The sequence below is a fragment of the Magallana gigas genome, chromosome 5, assembly GCF_963853765.1.
Source record: "Magallana gigas chromosome 5, xbMagGiga1.1, whole genome shotgun sequence".
Lineage (NCBI taxonomy): Eukaryota > Metazoa > Mollusca > Bivalvia > Ostreida > Ostreidae > Magallana > Magallana gigas.
In genome coordinates, this window is record NC_088857.1 from 18,833,215 (window position 1) to 18,850,228 (window position 17,014).

Below are 17,014 nucleotides of genomic sequence, written 5' to 3' on the forward strand. Positions count from 1 at the left end.
TTTTAAAATTAATGCATGCAATTGTATTTTTTTAAATGCGTTGTAACTATGCATACATACATATTCATTCGCGGACAAGTTGATTTTATTATATTTCTATGATTATTTTGTTAACATTTATTTTTAAGAGGGCATTTTTTAAAATGCAATCATACCCTTCATTTTGAAGTCAATTATTTGATTTTTTTACTGAAGTAATGAATAGTTACTTTCATTCTGATAATTAAAATCTTTTATTTTTTTCATAATTTCACCTCCCTCAATATGAAAATAAAATCACAATGTGCCTGCTGTGTTGATTGTTAAGAAACATTGTCTTATAACGAGTGTTGCAATTAAAATGTATGGTGCTGATATTGTGAAATGGTTATTTACCTTGTCGTTCGAAAACGGAAAAAACTGTTGCCATCTCACACAGTCTGTCTTCCCAAACACATGGAATATCACAGTTGTCAATGGGCAAATATCTGTCAGATCTCATTGATGCCAAGCACGAACAATTGTTTCCCTGAAAGTAGAAAAAAATATTTAAAGCATACAATATTCATTCTTCTAAATTCCACATCTTTATTGTTTTCTCAAACTAACCGATTGAGCACAAATTCTTTTGTTCTTTTGAAGATGTAACTAGTATTAATTAAATATTGAACTATTTACTGTTGGTTTATACTTTTTCAATGTTGCTAATGTATTGCAGAAAAAAACGAGACCAAGAAATTCTTTCAGTATAACGTTACAGAAGAAAGACTATTTAATGATATTCTCTTTATTCGTTTTGCAAGTGAAATTTGAGTTTAGTGACTATGAAAAAAACCTGTCACTTTCATCCTTCTGGATAGGTTTTAATCATCATGACATTGCATCATAAAACTTTAACTTTAAACGCGCACAAAACAAAAAAAACCCATTACATTGTTAGGGTGTACTGAATTTCAATAATGCGTTATTATAATAAGTATCCCATTTTTTCTACAAGTGTGAAGCGTTTTGATATCATGTTTTTGTCATGAGGTCAGTCAAGTATAATTTAAAACAAAGAATTTTTATTAATTTTAGTGAATAAGTTTAATACGTTTTTAAACCGTACATAAGAATCGTTATTTATTCTGCATGCAACATGTTTCAGAAGAAAAAAACATTCGTGGCCATAGTATTAACTAGAACTTAAAAACCTCAATTCATATGACTAAAATGGATATCTGTGCTTCAAGGACAAAGATTGCTATAAGAACTAAGCATTATAAAGTTAAAGATACGATATCGCCAAATCTTAATTTAGAATTTTTAATTTTTTCTCTCTACGTTTAAACAGAATATACTAGTTTAAATTTTTTGCATGATTTTTTTATAATATATAAAGCTCTTAGAGCAATGAAATGTATTGAAAATATTCATAATTGTATTTTATGATTAACTAATAGGCATCTGCGCCATATTATTCGCTCATGTTCTTTGTTTAGGGGAACTTTTGTAAAAGTTTAATTTTGGTTACCCTGACGATGTAATTTGTAAATAGTAATACTCAGTACTGTGAATCATTTACAGGGTCGTGTTACAGGTAGGTGGCGTTAAGACAATTTGAGGTTTTTGTTAAATTGATGCATGTAATACAGGGTCTTGAAATCAAGGTCGGCGAAATATGGTGACCTTATAGAAACGATTGAATCGAATTGAAAGAGAAGTTTTTCAATGACAATCTTGAATGATATTCAGAATTGATTGATTAATGTTGGATTAAGAATCTATCAATATAAATATCTGTTTAGATCGGATCGGATAAAGTAAAATATTGTAGTCATCAATATCAAATTCACTTAATCATATCTAATTTAAGGATGCTACATGTATTAACATGAAACCTTTACTCCAATGGTCGTTGTATTGGCATTGTTTTGACAAAATTGAAAGCAGTTTAAAAGCCTGTTTCTTTCAATCGTTCTAGAGACTAAAACATTGACGTTCTTCTGACAACCTTAAAGAAAAAATTGAAAACAATATTATATTTAGTTTGATCTATGTTACAGTACCGAACAATACATATATGAGTCTAAAAGAAAACCTAAAACATATTGATACAACCTACTATTCCAGTACTAATAGTAGTAAATATGAAAAGTTGAGTTAAACCTCGATGATCTTTAGATAAAAGCACAATTCTTTTTATTGAGAATCAAACTTTTTCAAAGGAACTTATTCTTTAAAATACACACTTGGGAATTTTTAGTAACTAAAGACAATCCGTTTTCATTTAACAAAATACCTTAAAATTAATCATGCTAATTTTCATTCGGGATCTAAAAAAGTCATCAATCATATCTATTTGCCTTATTTAAGAGGGTTCTGTGGTCCTGTCAAATTCTATATGAAAATATAGATCTCAAATCTATAGTTAATCTTATCTTAAAATTTAAGGGAGACCTGGTGGCTACTTTGTTGACCATATATAGCCTTCCTAATGTTGCATTATTGGGAATATATATCATTAATTTGTTTGTGTTTCTTGTACCTTTATTCACGACGCTGAATTCCGTTACTGCGTCTTGTATCCAGTACCCAGAACTAGGAGTCACTGTGGTTTCCTTTACCATCTGATTAACAAACTTTTTATATTCTGTCTTCACTTGTGAAAATTTTATCAACTGACAAGCTTCATTAGCCTCTTTCCAATTAAGGTACACACCTTTTAGTACCACTGCAGATGAATGCACGTCTGCAATAGAGGAATTTTAACAACTTCCAGATCATCTTCGAATGCATGAGCTTGTAAAGTACTGATAGATCAAAAATATATTTTAAGTAAAAGTTTCACCAAAATTTTCAGATCACTTAACTCAGTCAGCAACTCAGATCTTAAAAGAAATTAAAGTTCATTTATCTGAGGTCGATACTTAGACATGAACTGAGTTTGACTTGGGGAAAAATGGTGACGGTGGGGTCTTATGTGTGAATAATAGACTAGCCAAGCAAAATTCACTACACGGAAGTTAGTGTATAAAATTTAACTATATAATAAAATGTCTTATTTGCAACTACGCTGTTTATAAAAGTGTCGTTATTAAAAACTTGAACTATTAAAAACTGTTAGAAAATAATACTCACTTAAAACGGATAGCACAATACAATAAAGGTATCGGGAGTACCAATCCATGATATACATGTATATTCGTTATTGTGTAAGGGTTACAACACATGCAATTTTGTCGCACATCTATATGATTAACACGCCACTTAGAACCAAGAACACGGAAAATCACATTTCCTCACACTAACATCCGGACGGCTTACAGTACTCACTGCACATCTAAACATTGCATGCATTTAATCCAGCGTCTTGCAAGAAAAGGGATGTGATGTTGATTAATCAATAAAGATAATCAGTGTCAACTTTCTTTTTGGAGAAACACTTAAAGTGAGATGTCATGTGAAGTATTTCTCACTAGTACAGTGTATGCGGGTGAGGACATTCAGCTCGTGTGTGTTTTACTCACAGATCTCTTTCCGTTAGCGTTGATGTATATCCTGACATGAAAAAAATATTACATGTTCTTGAATTAGTAACAATTTGCCTTATGCACTTGATTTTTGTGATCGATGTACATGTAACTTATGTGGTATGTCGAAAAAAGTATTGTTTATATAATGTATAAATATCACTTATAGAAATAATAATTTTAACAAAAGAATTATGAATGTCAAACTACAGTTTCTCTTTTCTTTTTCTAATCTTGTTTCGAAAATTTGCTGTTGAATCTCTTTTTTGAGTTTATATCGAAACACATTCATCAAGTATTAAGGTAATCATACAAAACAAGCACTACAGGATTGCATTCAATGTACAGAGCGTAAGTCCCAAACAACCTTTTAGAGATATATTTATAACTTTGACGGTGTGTGTATGACTGATACTCGGAAGTGAAGTGTATACTTCCACACATTTAGAATCACACACAAGTGCCCGATAACATTAAAGATACTACTTTATTCTACTTGTACAAGTTTTGAACAGACTAAAAATATAATTTTTATTTAATCTAATTTTCATAATTTTTTTCATTTCTTTAGAAAATGAAAAACGATGTAATGTAATGTGGTTTTTAAAGATATTTTGTTGATTTTTTTTAGATATATTTTTGTTTATTGTGTATACGTTATACCAGGAAACAAACTCACAACGTTCTTGTTCCTTGCCGGAGTAGTGTGGGTCTTTTTGCATTTAATGAGTATGCATAGCGCCCCTCATCTCAACTGCCTGGTACCAACAGACAAACCAAGTACTTGTTTAGATTTAGCTGAAATGCTTCTAACTATTGTGAAATGGTCAAAAGAGAAAGAGTTAAAATGATATCAGCTAAGCTATATTTGGTTGTGCACTTCCTATTTTGGAGTAATAAAAAAGAGGCTCATGGGCCACATCGCTCACCTTATCAAAAGTTCTTGTATAATTTTATTTGGAGATTTTTAAATGTGAAATTCTTAAAATATTGTAAAAATTTCAAGATTATACAATATATTAAACAAAAATACAAAAGTATACTTTTTAGAAATTATATCCTACAATCTAAAATACATTAACTGACTAATCTAATTATACTATGCCTCAACTAGTTAAAGGTAACAAAATTGTAAAATGAGCTTTGAATATTTATGAAAAATGAAGGAATGTCACTGTTACCCTGATACAAGGATATGAAAATATGAAGATGCTTACAAAGCAAAAACTCCCTATTGAGGCCCCAGTATTGGTCTGGGGGTCACGCTTTTAACAATTTAGAATCTACATTATTTGAGAATGCTTGCATATTAAAAACACAAATTGCATCATTGTGGTTCTTGAAAATGAAAATTTTTAAACAATACCCAAATATATTTCTATGTTAAAGTTTGAAACCCTCTTAGGGCCCTAGTATGTGTCCGCATGTCGCGGTTTTGACAATATAGAATCTACACATTTTACAAATTTTTGTATTGTGGTTGTTGAGAAGAAGATTTTGAAACATTTCTTCTATGTATTTCTATGTTAAACTTTGAATCCAAAGTTGGGACCTAGCATTCTTCATTTCATATACAAGCTCTGTTGTATATATTGGCATTTCTGGTGCAGCGGTTCTTGAGAAGGAGATTTTTAAGGCATACCATTTCTACTACAGTGTATTTCCCAATTATCATTCTTTTGAAAAGGATTTTGTCCTTTATTTTACATTTTATTTTAGATTACCTTTTTCACGATGCTTTGTACCAAGTTTAGTTAAATTTGGCCTAGTGGTTCTGACGAAGACAGTTTACAGGCAGACGGACGGACGACGGACAACGGGTGAACCTTTGGTTCAGGTGAGGTAAAAATTGATTGAAGAAGGGGACAACTTTTAACTCACATAAGGTATTTCATCTTCCTCCTGATCCCAATCCCTTCGCCTTAATCATAAATTGTCAATTTTTTTTAACCCCCCCCCCTCCTCCAAGTTAATCCACACTTTTCTCATTTTCATGATGTGCCAGTCAGTCCAAGGATCATTTGTCATTACGTAACATGTCCGCCAACGGAAAGACACGCCTAAAGGAAACTGCACAAACTCCGGAAAGCTTTTCGAAATTGCCGATGTTTTGGGAATTTTTTTCTGGGGGGTTTTCTCGGCTTTTTTAACTGAATTTGCAAATGTTTTAATCACACATTGTATGTGTTTCTATGCATGCAGCATAATCAAGAACATTATACACATGACAATATTGTAATTGTTGCATTTATTGGAATTCAAAACTGGAGTGATTTTAACGGCCCATTAGATTCTTGTTGTTTACACTGTTTATCAATCGTTTTTCTCCCAAGACCTCTTTAATAAAAAGCAATCTGAAAGCTTTTGCACGGCACGGAATGGCAATACAATTTCTGTTGTTGATTATTTTGATTTTGCCGAAAACATTTCATGTAATCAATGAAGTTGAATATTGGGTAAAAATGACGTCATTAATAGCTGACATGTGCAAAATTATCAATTCGTAAAAGATATCTACATTACACGACGATTCATAAAAATCCTGGATGATGAAGATCATTGACTGTAATATTGCAAACATTTATTGCAAATCATTTTTAACAATGTTACACTTCATACATGTACATTAGGAAAGAACATTTCACACACACTCTCTCATCCACCAATCCACATTAGCACATAATATAACACAGTTTCAACAATACCTTCAATATTGTTTACATGTATTCTTATACATTGTACAAGTATAGTTTGAAAGAAAAATAACATAAATTATGTTTAATCATTATTTTGCTACATAAATCGTAATGTATTTGTGTATTATATAATATCTTTACAAGTCGATGTATCTATTTTACCTCTTTGTTATTTGCCCTAAAACGATGTTTCAGCATTTTGATAACAAAACAAACCCATTCAGCATTAATAATTAAAGAAATTATCATTGATAAGATTAAAATGCAAATACCACTATCATGTAAGACATCATGCTTGTTACCACACACATTTCCAGGTCAAGTCTTCAAACCATTTGGTCTTCTCTGACGATAAATTAATCGACACACCGTATATTTTTTTTTTACATTTACTTAACCAAGCTTTAGGCCTACAATAATGCGATTAATTTCACTGCACTCTGCTTAGTTAGAATAATCTAACTGTGTCTCGGGACAGACATTCACCACAGTTAAAATGCTTTCCATGATAGACATAAATAACAGAGATTGGCAACTGATCGAAATCTCGCGGTCCCTATTGTAAAGTGTTCCCAGTTTAAATCAGTATATATTTCTAATTAACGAACATATCGAAATACAAACAGCTAAAACCTATTACCAACATATTCAAAATATTATTTTTTTCAATGAGTTTATGTCATATAAGCAATATTAAAAGAGGAGTTTAAGGAGGCAGTTGGCCACCTGTCGTCCCAGATTTCGCCGATGTTTTATAGCTGGCCAATATATTTTCTATATATATATGTTATACTCTCTCCCAAGATATCCTAGATTTACATTTTGCTTAATTGCATGATATTTATAAATACCTCAGCCCTAGGGTTCAAACGATGTTCATTCAAAAATATGAAAATTTCCGAAGATTTCTCGGTCGAAACACCCCTGTTAGCTTATCAGGTTTCAATAAAGATGTGAATATTCCCCATTACAAATCTCCATAAGGAATCTTTTTTCGTTCCTGTGAATTTTTCCGAGTGGAAGATAATACTAGGTCAATGAAATTATTTCGGAAATTATCTCTTTCAACTATTTCAACTGCACTTCTTTTACAGGTATGTGTATTTTTATTAAAAATCGTCCAAATGTGCTGTATAAATGTCTTGGGACAGACTTAATCGTATTTTTCAATTTTTTGATTCAAAATGTTTAAAACCTATGCACACTTTATTAAAACAATATACTTTTGGTTTAAGACCATCATCTCAGTTTACTAAAATGTAGTTCTCAAAGTAAGGTTGCTCCAGAAACATTTTTCAACAACAAAACACACTAATGGCGGAGTTGCCAATCTTTGTTTATTTATGTCTTTGCTCCCATATACCCGTAATGTAGCAAAAACTTGCAGAATCGCTCCGAAACGATTTCTAAGAAAATTAATGAAGCTCCTTTAAAAATAACAGTTAAATTATTCATAACAAACCATTTTAAAGCTGTAAATACCTTTCATCTCAAAACTTATTCATATTCCTAAAGAATTATACACTTTTTTCACTGGCTTCGAATTTACACACCATGCTGACATTCAGAACTCTTGCACTGAGTTAGAGTTATCTTCCATATTTCCTTTGATGAACAGAATATATGACAAATTTTTAATGAAAATTTTCACGTATTTGTAATATCGTTTTTTAGTTTATCCATGAAAAGTGATATTGTGAAAACATAAACTAAAGAGCCTCCTGTGATTTAGCGTGAATGTGCATGCGCAAGATTGTAAAATCCAAAAGAACTCAGATGATTTCCGGATTTTTAAAAGAAATTTTCATTGATTATTAATTAGCGAAATTGATTTAGAAAAAATGAAAACAAATTGGTAATCTTCAAGTACCAATGGTATTTAAAATATATAAAACAAAAGACAGAACTCTTCCGATTTCTCGGTATTAAAGTCCAAAAATTCGAGTCTCTTATTTTAATATAGTAGTATAGATATACACAAACGAACAACACTGCATAAAAAGCAGTAAAGTCCCGCCCGATATAACAAAGGTAGTTGAGAGTCTTTTCATCTTTAACATGTCTCTGGCAATTAGACCTTGAAATAATCAAAATTAAAAAACAATTACAGAGCTTGCTTTCAACGGTTCATTTGTAATAGGAAACAAACATACTTTAATATAATTTCATGCTCAGATTAAGATACAGAGACTGTACCCTTACAATAAATTAGGAAAAAAATAAAGAATTTTATAACGGCAATCTGTGTCCATTGGAGCAGTGTTAGTGATAGCGATCTGTGTTCAATGGAATGACAATTAAAACCGCCCGGAACCCCCCCCCCCTCTTGGAAATTAAATCATCACTCGGATCACCCCCTCCCATCCCTTATTTTATGTATTTAAGATGAATCTGTTCAGCTTGATCAACTTGACTTAAAGGGAACTTAAAGATAATGTAAAGACAACTTAAAGGGAGCGTTAATGCCACTTAAAAATGCTAAAATGTGGCTTAAAGATGGCTTAAAGGTTACTTTAAAAAGTTTGGACATTAAGGACCTATAAGCTCAGCTAAAAGGTGACTAAGTCGTAAAGGAGGCTTAAAGATTGTATATTCTTTAAGCCTCCTTTACGCCACCTTTAAGTAATCTTTAAGGACTTGCTTAAAGATTGTTTTCGCCCTTTGTCTGCATAACTGTTATAAAACGTGAAGTGCACAAACGCATATGGCGTTGATGTAAAATATGGGTGCGATTATATTTTAGGAAACATTATTTTAGTAACTATTTCGATTACATCAAGTTGAAATGTTAAATGATATAGTGCAGTATAAATATTACATGTAATTTTTTTAACTCATGAAACTAGTACTCCTTTTCATGTTTTTTTTTTCAAATTTGGCATAATATGGATATCATAGACTCGTCTGGCGTAATTTTACGTAATTTTTGAACTGTTTATGAATTGGTTGTTATATGAAATTATTTCTACGAGGGCTTAATTTGTTATGGAAATTGTAGCCTCTACCCTCAGGACAGAGGAGGCCAATAAATAAATTTACTAAAAGACATTGCTGGAGCTTGTTTGTGCACAGCGATAAAGCTTTCATATATCCCAGATTTATTCTTTAGTGTCACAAACCAATGTTCTTTGTATTTCATTTGTAATTCACGAGTTGACATTGGATTTTATTCTATTTTGCTATAACTTTGAGCTTTGGTTTTAATTCCTTTGGACATCATCTTTTTAATCTTTAATATGACATTGATCCTGGAGTCTAGTCTACTCTTGTAAGACCAATCTTGGCCATAGCATGCTTACAGGGTATCAGTGTTTCACAAACACATACTGTTCCTATTTATTCAGTAATACCATGGATATATAATTGTCTGGAAATTGGACATTTTGAGTCAAAAGCCCAACTGGCCTAAACACGATAAACCAGGGTATGGGGCCGTCCAGTATGAAAATCTACATATGTACAGCTGGTCATGGTTTATTACATATTTATATTATGCATTTATTCACACCAAAATTTTAAACTCTATAGTGCGTTACTTGCAACAAAAACAGATTTTCTACTTTTTCCTAAAAAATACTTTCTAAGTTCTTTCTAAAAATGTATATTTTTTCCGGGAAAATACATTTTTGATGAAGTCATACTGGCATGGAAACGCTAAGTTTTGCAAAATCCCCCCCCATGACAATTTGTGACCAAAAGAATGTCATTTTCATATGCTCGACAGTTATGTGCCAATGTGAATTTCACATATATAACTGATTAAGATGTAAGAAGTGATTCAGTAAAAAATCTTTTGTGCACATGCTTGTGGAGTTAATAAAAATTTAGCTTGAAATCAATAAAGTTTTCATATTTTCGTAAAAGAGGGCTCAATGTTGTTACATTTCTGCACTTAAACAAGTGTTCAGTGAGTAAAATAAATTTAAGATAAAGGTAAAAACAATAAACTTTTTAAAAAATGATTTAAATATAATTGTTCTGTCATGGTTATTTTTCAGCCCCCCTTCAAAGAAGGGAGGGCATGTTGCTTTTCTGCTGTCCGTCGGTCTGTCGGTCGGTCGGTCTGTCCACCAACAGTTTCCATTCATTTTCTTCACAGAGGATGAACATATTGAAATGAAATTTGGTATACAGGTTTATCATGATATTATCTAGGTCAAATTCGATATTGGATACAATCGAGCCATTTTCGACAGAGTATGGCTCTTGGACGCAGAAAAATTCCAGTTATTTGCTGTTTCCGCTCAATTTCTTTGCAGAGGATGAATATATTGAAATGAAATTTGGTATACAGATTTATCATGATATTATCTAGGTCAAGTTCGATATTGGGTACGATCGAGCGATTTTCGACAGAGTTATGGCTCTTGGACGTAGAAAAATTCCAGTTATTTGCTGTTTCCGCTCATTTTCTTCGCAGAGGATGAACATATTGAAATGAAATTTGGTATACAGGTTCATCATGATATTATCTAGGTCAAGTTCGATATTGGGTACAATCGAGCCATTTTCGACAGAGTTATGATCTTGGACGTAGAAAAATTCCAGTTACTTGCAGTCTCCACTCATATTCTTTGCAGGGGGTGCACATATTGATATGAAATTTAGTATACAGGTTTATCTAAATAATATTGAGGTCAATTTGATTTTGGGTATGATAGAGCAATTTTTGACAGAGTTATGCACTTGGACTTAGAAAAATTCCAAATATTTGCAGTTTACGTTCATTTTCTTTGTGGATGTTTCCAAGGGAGGGGCGCATAAGTGTTTTACAAACATCTCTTGTTTACATGTTGCATTAATGTGGAGAGGGGGTTGAAAGTATCCGTTTATAGGTTACATGTGCCTAACTGCATAATTATACTGCAAAACAAAACAAGATCGGCATAATAAATATTTTTTACTGAGAAGAATATGTAAGTAATACTTGGTTGAAATAGATTAAATAAGCGTTTACAAAGAAAGTTTACGAAATGTAGATCTATTTTCTTAATGAATTGTTGTCCTTTTTCGTGAACATAGTTTACTAAATTGTGTTTGTTTATTCTAAGACTGATTTATTTCGTTGATTTTGAAAAAGTTAAATTGCTGCTGTACATTGTAAAACAAGATTATTTTATATCGATTTGATCGATTATAAATAACACAGTTTTGATTTTTGAAGTAATGTACAATTGAATAATTTTAATAACTTGTTAAAACTAAACGAATTTTAATCAAATATTTGTATATTTAGTAAATTTTTGGAATGGAATAATGTCGGATGCTACCAGTGTCGTTCAATCACAGTGTCTTTCTATTCTTATTATTATTACTTATCACTCATTTTCAGTGCACGTTGTAGGCGAGTGGGTTATGACGTTGGGCTGACAACACAAGGGACTTGACATTTGGCCTTCCCGTGAAATTATCGACAAAAACATGCCTGAAGATTATCAAAAGTTTCCAAATACGAGAGTAATTTTGGATGCAACCGAGATTCCAATTCAAAAACCATCAAATGTAAACGCTCAATCAATACCGTGGTCAAGTTATAAACATCGTAACACACTGAAAACAATGAACGATTGTACCTGTAGAGGCGCAATCTCATTTATTAGTGAGTCTTTTGGTGGTTAAGATCAATTCTATGTAAGAATCAAAAATTCGGTGGCCATGCAAAGTCACTGATTTTTCTTCATACTTGACAATTTGATAGACTTTAGTGAGTAAAAAGTCTTAACACCATTTGTTTGTTGCTATACGGTCCTGTTGCCATGGAAACCGAAGGTAAAGCTGTAAAAATGGCATTTTAATGCTTATTTGAGAACATATTGTAAGTAATGTGCAGAACTTGGGGTTTCCAGGGTAGTATATACTATTAAACATAGTTGTCATTTTTCAAAAGAAAGAAACAAATTCATGGAGAAACGCATATTTTTAGAGCGTTTCCATCATGATGGTTACTAAACAGAAATTTTAAAATCTGTTTTCTTCATTTAATTTGAATAAAAAGTGCAAATCTTGGATTTTTAGGTAAACACTATTATGATTGTGCAATTAAGAATTTAAATATGAAAATTGAGAACCGGTGCTTTGGTAACAAGCTAAAAAATAAGAAAAATTATAATATGTTTAGGCATATTTGAATGGATATTATTTACTTATAATGAATAAATTTATAAAATCAAATGGTGAGAAAAAATAAAGTATGTCCTTATCTTTAATGACACTTGAAAAAAATCTGAAATATTCTAAAAATAACTGTCGTTGCTATGGACTTTTCAAAAAGTAAGAATTTCTGTGTGATTTTTTATCAACTTAATGTTCCATAGCAACAACACTTCTCTGTTGCAAAGCAAAGGTTTTTGTGGTATATAATGAAAATTTAGATATATTTTTACAAGTTCTAACTAAAACAATTGCAAAAATTTCTAAAATCGGGAATTAAAGCATATCAAAATCATCTTCAATTTCTCAGTTTTTCCTATTTTTTGGCCTTGTTGCCATAGCAACGGATGTAATTTTTTAAACAAAATATATATAGAATGGACATTGATATGGATGTAAAAATTTAACAGTTTCCAACTTCGGCTTATTAAAAAATAAAACTGATTTCAAAAATTTGTAACTGTTTCCATGGTAACATTTTAAAAGTATTGGTTTCTCCATCAATTTTCTGATATAATTAAATAAATAGAAATAGGACAAAGCTGTTTTTATGTCTTTGATAGTTTACATTAGTGGGTAAAACCTTCTAATATGGCTTCAAATTAGGTAAGTTTTGGCTATTTTTTTAGCCTCGGTTACTATGGCAACGGTTACCCCTAGCAACCAAATTTTTGTGATTTTTTGCGGTTTACACCTTGGCGTGTCCATGTATGAAATATAAGGAAAATTGGTGACTATACGTGGCCTGACATTTTATAAATCTTTGATTCTTACATAGAATTGATCTTTAAAAGCATCAGATCAACATATAATAGAGTGTTCCATGATCAACCCAGAATCAAGTATGTTACTGCCAAAAGATAGTATAATGGCAGACCGAAGAATTGGATTTGCACCCATGGATGTATATGTTAATACTCCTTCCATGCTGAAAGGTAAATCCCAACTTAAGCCAAGAGATGTTGTTTGAGACAAGATACTGTAAACGTATTGTATTTGGCGTGTACAATATTTGGCGGAAATTAGTTTTCGAAAAAGTTGGCATGGATTTGAATTAGTGTACTCCTGAATGTGAATATTCTTATTTATAGATGTATGGCATTTAGCGATGTACTTGATTTAGCGGAGGGCCGCATTCCACCAAAAGCGCTTCATAAAATACTCAGCCAAATGTAGTACGTTTACAGTAATTGCATCCAAGAGAATAAACGTAGAAAGAGTAATTGGCCTCTCCAAGACTTATAAAATTCTAAGTCATCCGCTACCATCTAGTAAATATTTTCTTGGTTCAAGAACAGTATTTGTTTGCTTTTCATTGTCAAACTTCAGAAAACCTATTGTAGACGGTTTTGCTTAAAGTTATTAAACTGTCGTTGCTTTTGCTTTGTTTGGCGTACGATAAATTATCAGTCATATGTTCATATTAGTCAATTTACAATGAATACTTATTCACAATGTTTATACCATTTTTTTTGTCATTAAACTGTTGGTTGCTGAGGATTGAAGAAAATTATGCTTTTAAATTATGATAACGATAACAAGAGTCTGTTTTAATTACTGGTATTGTTAAGATAAAAACATTAACAATTACAAATGTCAAATAATTAAATTCAAATTTGTACAGATCAAGAGATGATAAACTTTTATTGAACTACATCTTCAGTTTTCTTCTCTCACATTTCTAGTAATATATAATGAATAAACATAAATTTAACTTGAGGTTGATATTGAATTTGTTATGAATTTGAAATGAATCCCACCATATGGCATATTTAATAAAGAGTGTTAAAATTTAAAGCAGCTGCAGTTAATATTTTCTGAAATAAAATTTGACAGATATTTAATACCGATAGCCAGACAGACACATAAGGGTCAAAAAGTATATCTCCCCCCTTTCGGAGCGGGGGTATAATTGTATATTATATTCATACAGAACAGTAGTATTACTGATTGACTTATGTTACAAAAAAGAATGAGTTTAATGTAACTTCAAATGAAGATGCAAATACCAAGCCACTGCATCAAAAATGTACATTCTATCTTCTTTCTGCTATATCTAGTGCACCAAAAAACTTCAACAATGAAGTGTATAATATGTTAATAAGCTTACATGTGCATGAAAACTAATAGAATATACGCTTATTACAAACAAGAAGCAACATTTGGTCTGAAATGTTTCTTGTAGAACATTTCTAGTTTTAGCAATAAACTAAACAGATAATATTCATCATCATATTCAAGTTTCAAGATCAAAATGTTACAAAATGTGTATACAATGAAGTAGCAGAGTATTGTACCTGAAATATACAGTAGTCTTGGATTTGGTCATGGTATTTATGACTTGATTACAATGTAATTTTACCATTTGGTTCAACAAAAATTGGGAATTTCTTCACAGAAAGAATATCATCATCTCTACCACCATATGGGCATTTAACTTCTACCATGGCTCCATTCCCTACTAAAACATCTGGTGTAGCAAGGTAAGGGTATTTGACAGACACAACCCACACTCTTGAGACATTGAAATGAGTCAGTTCTTCAAACATGGAAATTGCTGTACTCTCATGCTGCCTACTATAAATACTGGTATATGTGATGATTGACGTATCGTATGTTGGTAAATGCTAGAATACAATTTTCTAGTGTCTCTGCAGCAAATCATTTTTTACAATGTCACCGAAACGTGAGGCAGTAATTAACAAATTTTCTTCTATCGAACAAGCATTAGGTTTTACTCTTGGCTTGCATCCTTGTAGATTCCCCTATGTCCTTGGCATCTTTTGAAGAGACCTTAAAAAGATGACAATAAAATGAAATATGAATAATTTTTACTTCCATGTATGTTAAATCAACATACTTTTTTTTTAAAATAAAGAACCTGTATATGATATTCTTATCTTTGTTGCTATATTTAATTTGAATGCTGGTTTGACCTAAAAAAAATTGATATGTAACAGAGACACTTTTTGCCACTGCTGGGGTTTGAACCCGGGTTCTCTGTTATGCCAGTCCAACACTCTACTGGTCGAGCTAAAGGGTTAACTCACTATCCAGAGCTAGTACATGTAGGAATGCAATATACCTGACTCTGCCAAAAACATATTAATTATACATTCCCAGAAATGCATTTAGGTTGCATATAGTTCTGTTACTGTGGTTTCATTAATATTCAAGGGTATCAATTTTCGTGGATAAAGTAAAAATCACAGTTTCAAGGATACGTAAATTCGTGGCCAATGACCCTTTCAATACAAAATGTTAATAGAAATTGCATTTCAATGAACATTTAATTTCATGGATCAATTCGACAACGAAATCCACGAAAATTGGTATTCAACCAAAATTGATGAAACCACAGTAATTAGTTTACTTATAGTTACTGCTTTGTCAACAAAGTGCCCTATTAAAGGAAGTTGAAGGTAATCAAGGTCTCTACTTGCAACCTAGAATGTGTTAACCATGCAGTTACAGATGTAACTGGAGTATCATGAAGAGTGTTTCAAGTACTTGTCTTTCCTTAAATCCTCCAGCATTTCATCGGTGTGTTTTCTTTTCCAAGGGCTTCTCTCTACTTCTAGTAGTTTACCTATTAAGTACTACACTTTATTATACATGTATGGAGTCATTCATGACATCATAATGCATATCCACGAGTAATGATTTTATGTGAAAATTTTAAGTTTTGAAAATTGAAAATTTTGTGTGGTACATGAAAGCTTTGCAAATTGTCTGTACATCCATTCTTGACTGCTAATTTTCCCTTCTCTACAAAGCTCTCCACCATAACCAGCAACATGCTTACATATTCCTTGAGGTCTCTTGCCTGCAGGGCATTTGCAATGGGAAATCAGGGGATATCCTGTTCTTATGTCAATTACAATTTTAAAATTTTAGGATAACTAATGAAATATAAAAAAAAAAGTAAAAAGTAAGGTAATTTCTTAAAATAAATGTATGTATGGCCATTATGTATCGAAATTCAATCAATAATTTTACAAAAATCATGACAGAACATAAATGATAGCTACATGTGCCAAGCTAAATCCAGTATGACATTGAGCTAGTTTACTATCTGATATCATGTAGTCAATTTTGTTAATTTTACATGCACTGCTAAAACCAACCCTATATATTTATTAGCAATTCAGAAAAATTTGCAAGGTATTATAAGCAATTACATAAGCCTTTTATTTTATCATGTCTATCTAAATAACACCAGAACTTAAGGTGGCTCGACACACCAATGCATTATTTGATGGATCGATGAAGAATTCTCTTTGAGAAATGATTATTCAAAAATGACACCTATATCGGCCTCTGATTATTTTATATGAATTTTTTGTATTTTTTTTTATAGAAACCGGAAACATCGTTTTAGCTGCGAACAAGATATATTAGAGCTAAAAATTTGTTATCAATTAATGCACAATACAATTATCTATAAATACATATCAAAAACGGCCAGATAAACTTTGAAATATTTTTGTAAAAAAAATATTTATGAAAATTAAAAAAAAGGATTGTAGATATTTTTTAAATCTATGGATAAAAACTGCAGATAAACTGTTACTCGCATTTAACAATTTCTGTACAATCATATTTCAACAAGAAATTGAAACCAAATAGTGAAATTAAAGTATAAATGGAAAATTTTAAAATTGAACCGATCCCGAT

At 31.4% G+C, this 17,014-nt stretch overlaps 1 protein-coding gene across 9 annotated transcripts in view; it reads right to left on the minus strand.

The window, feature by feature from the left end:
* The window catches only part of LOC105339494 (uncharacterized), a 63,763-nt gene that overhangs the window by 20,766 nt on the left and 25,983 nt on the right, over nucleotides 1–17,014 (minus strand). For 2 of the 9 annotated variants that reach the window (XM_066086071.1, XM_066086073.1), the window contains exons 1-4: nucleotides 3,100–3,480; nucleotides 2,507–2,710; nucleotides 1,860–1,972; nucleotides 376–508 (exon numbers count right to left, since the gene is read on the minus strand). The exons of 4 other annotated variants lie outside the window; for them this stretch is intronic. In XM_066086071.1, coding sequence (XP_065942143.1) covers nucleotides 376–508; nucleotides 1,860–1,972; nucleotides 2,507–2,710; nucleotides 3,100–3,157 — 508 coding nt within the window. In that variant the 5' untranslated portion in view covers nucleotides 3,158–3,480. Of the gene's footprint in view, nucleotides 1–375; nucleotides 509–1,859; nucleotides 1,973–2,506; nucleotides 2,711–3,099; nucleotides 3,488–17,014 lie in introns of those variants that run through there. 3 more of the 9 variants (XM_066086070.1, XM_066086069.1, XM_066086074.1) reach the window with 3 other exon arrangements.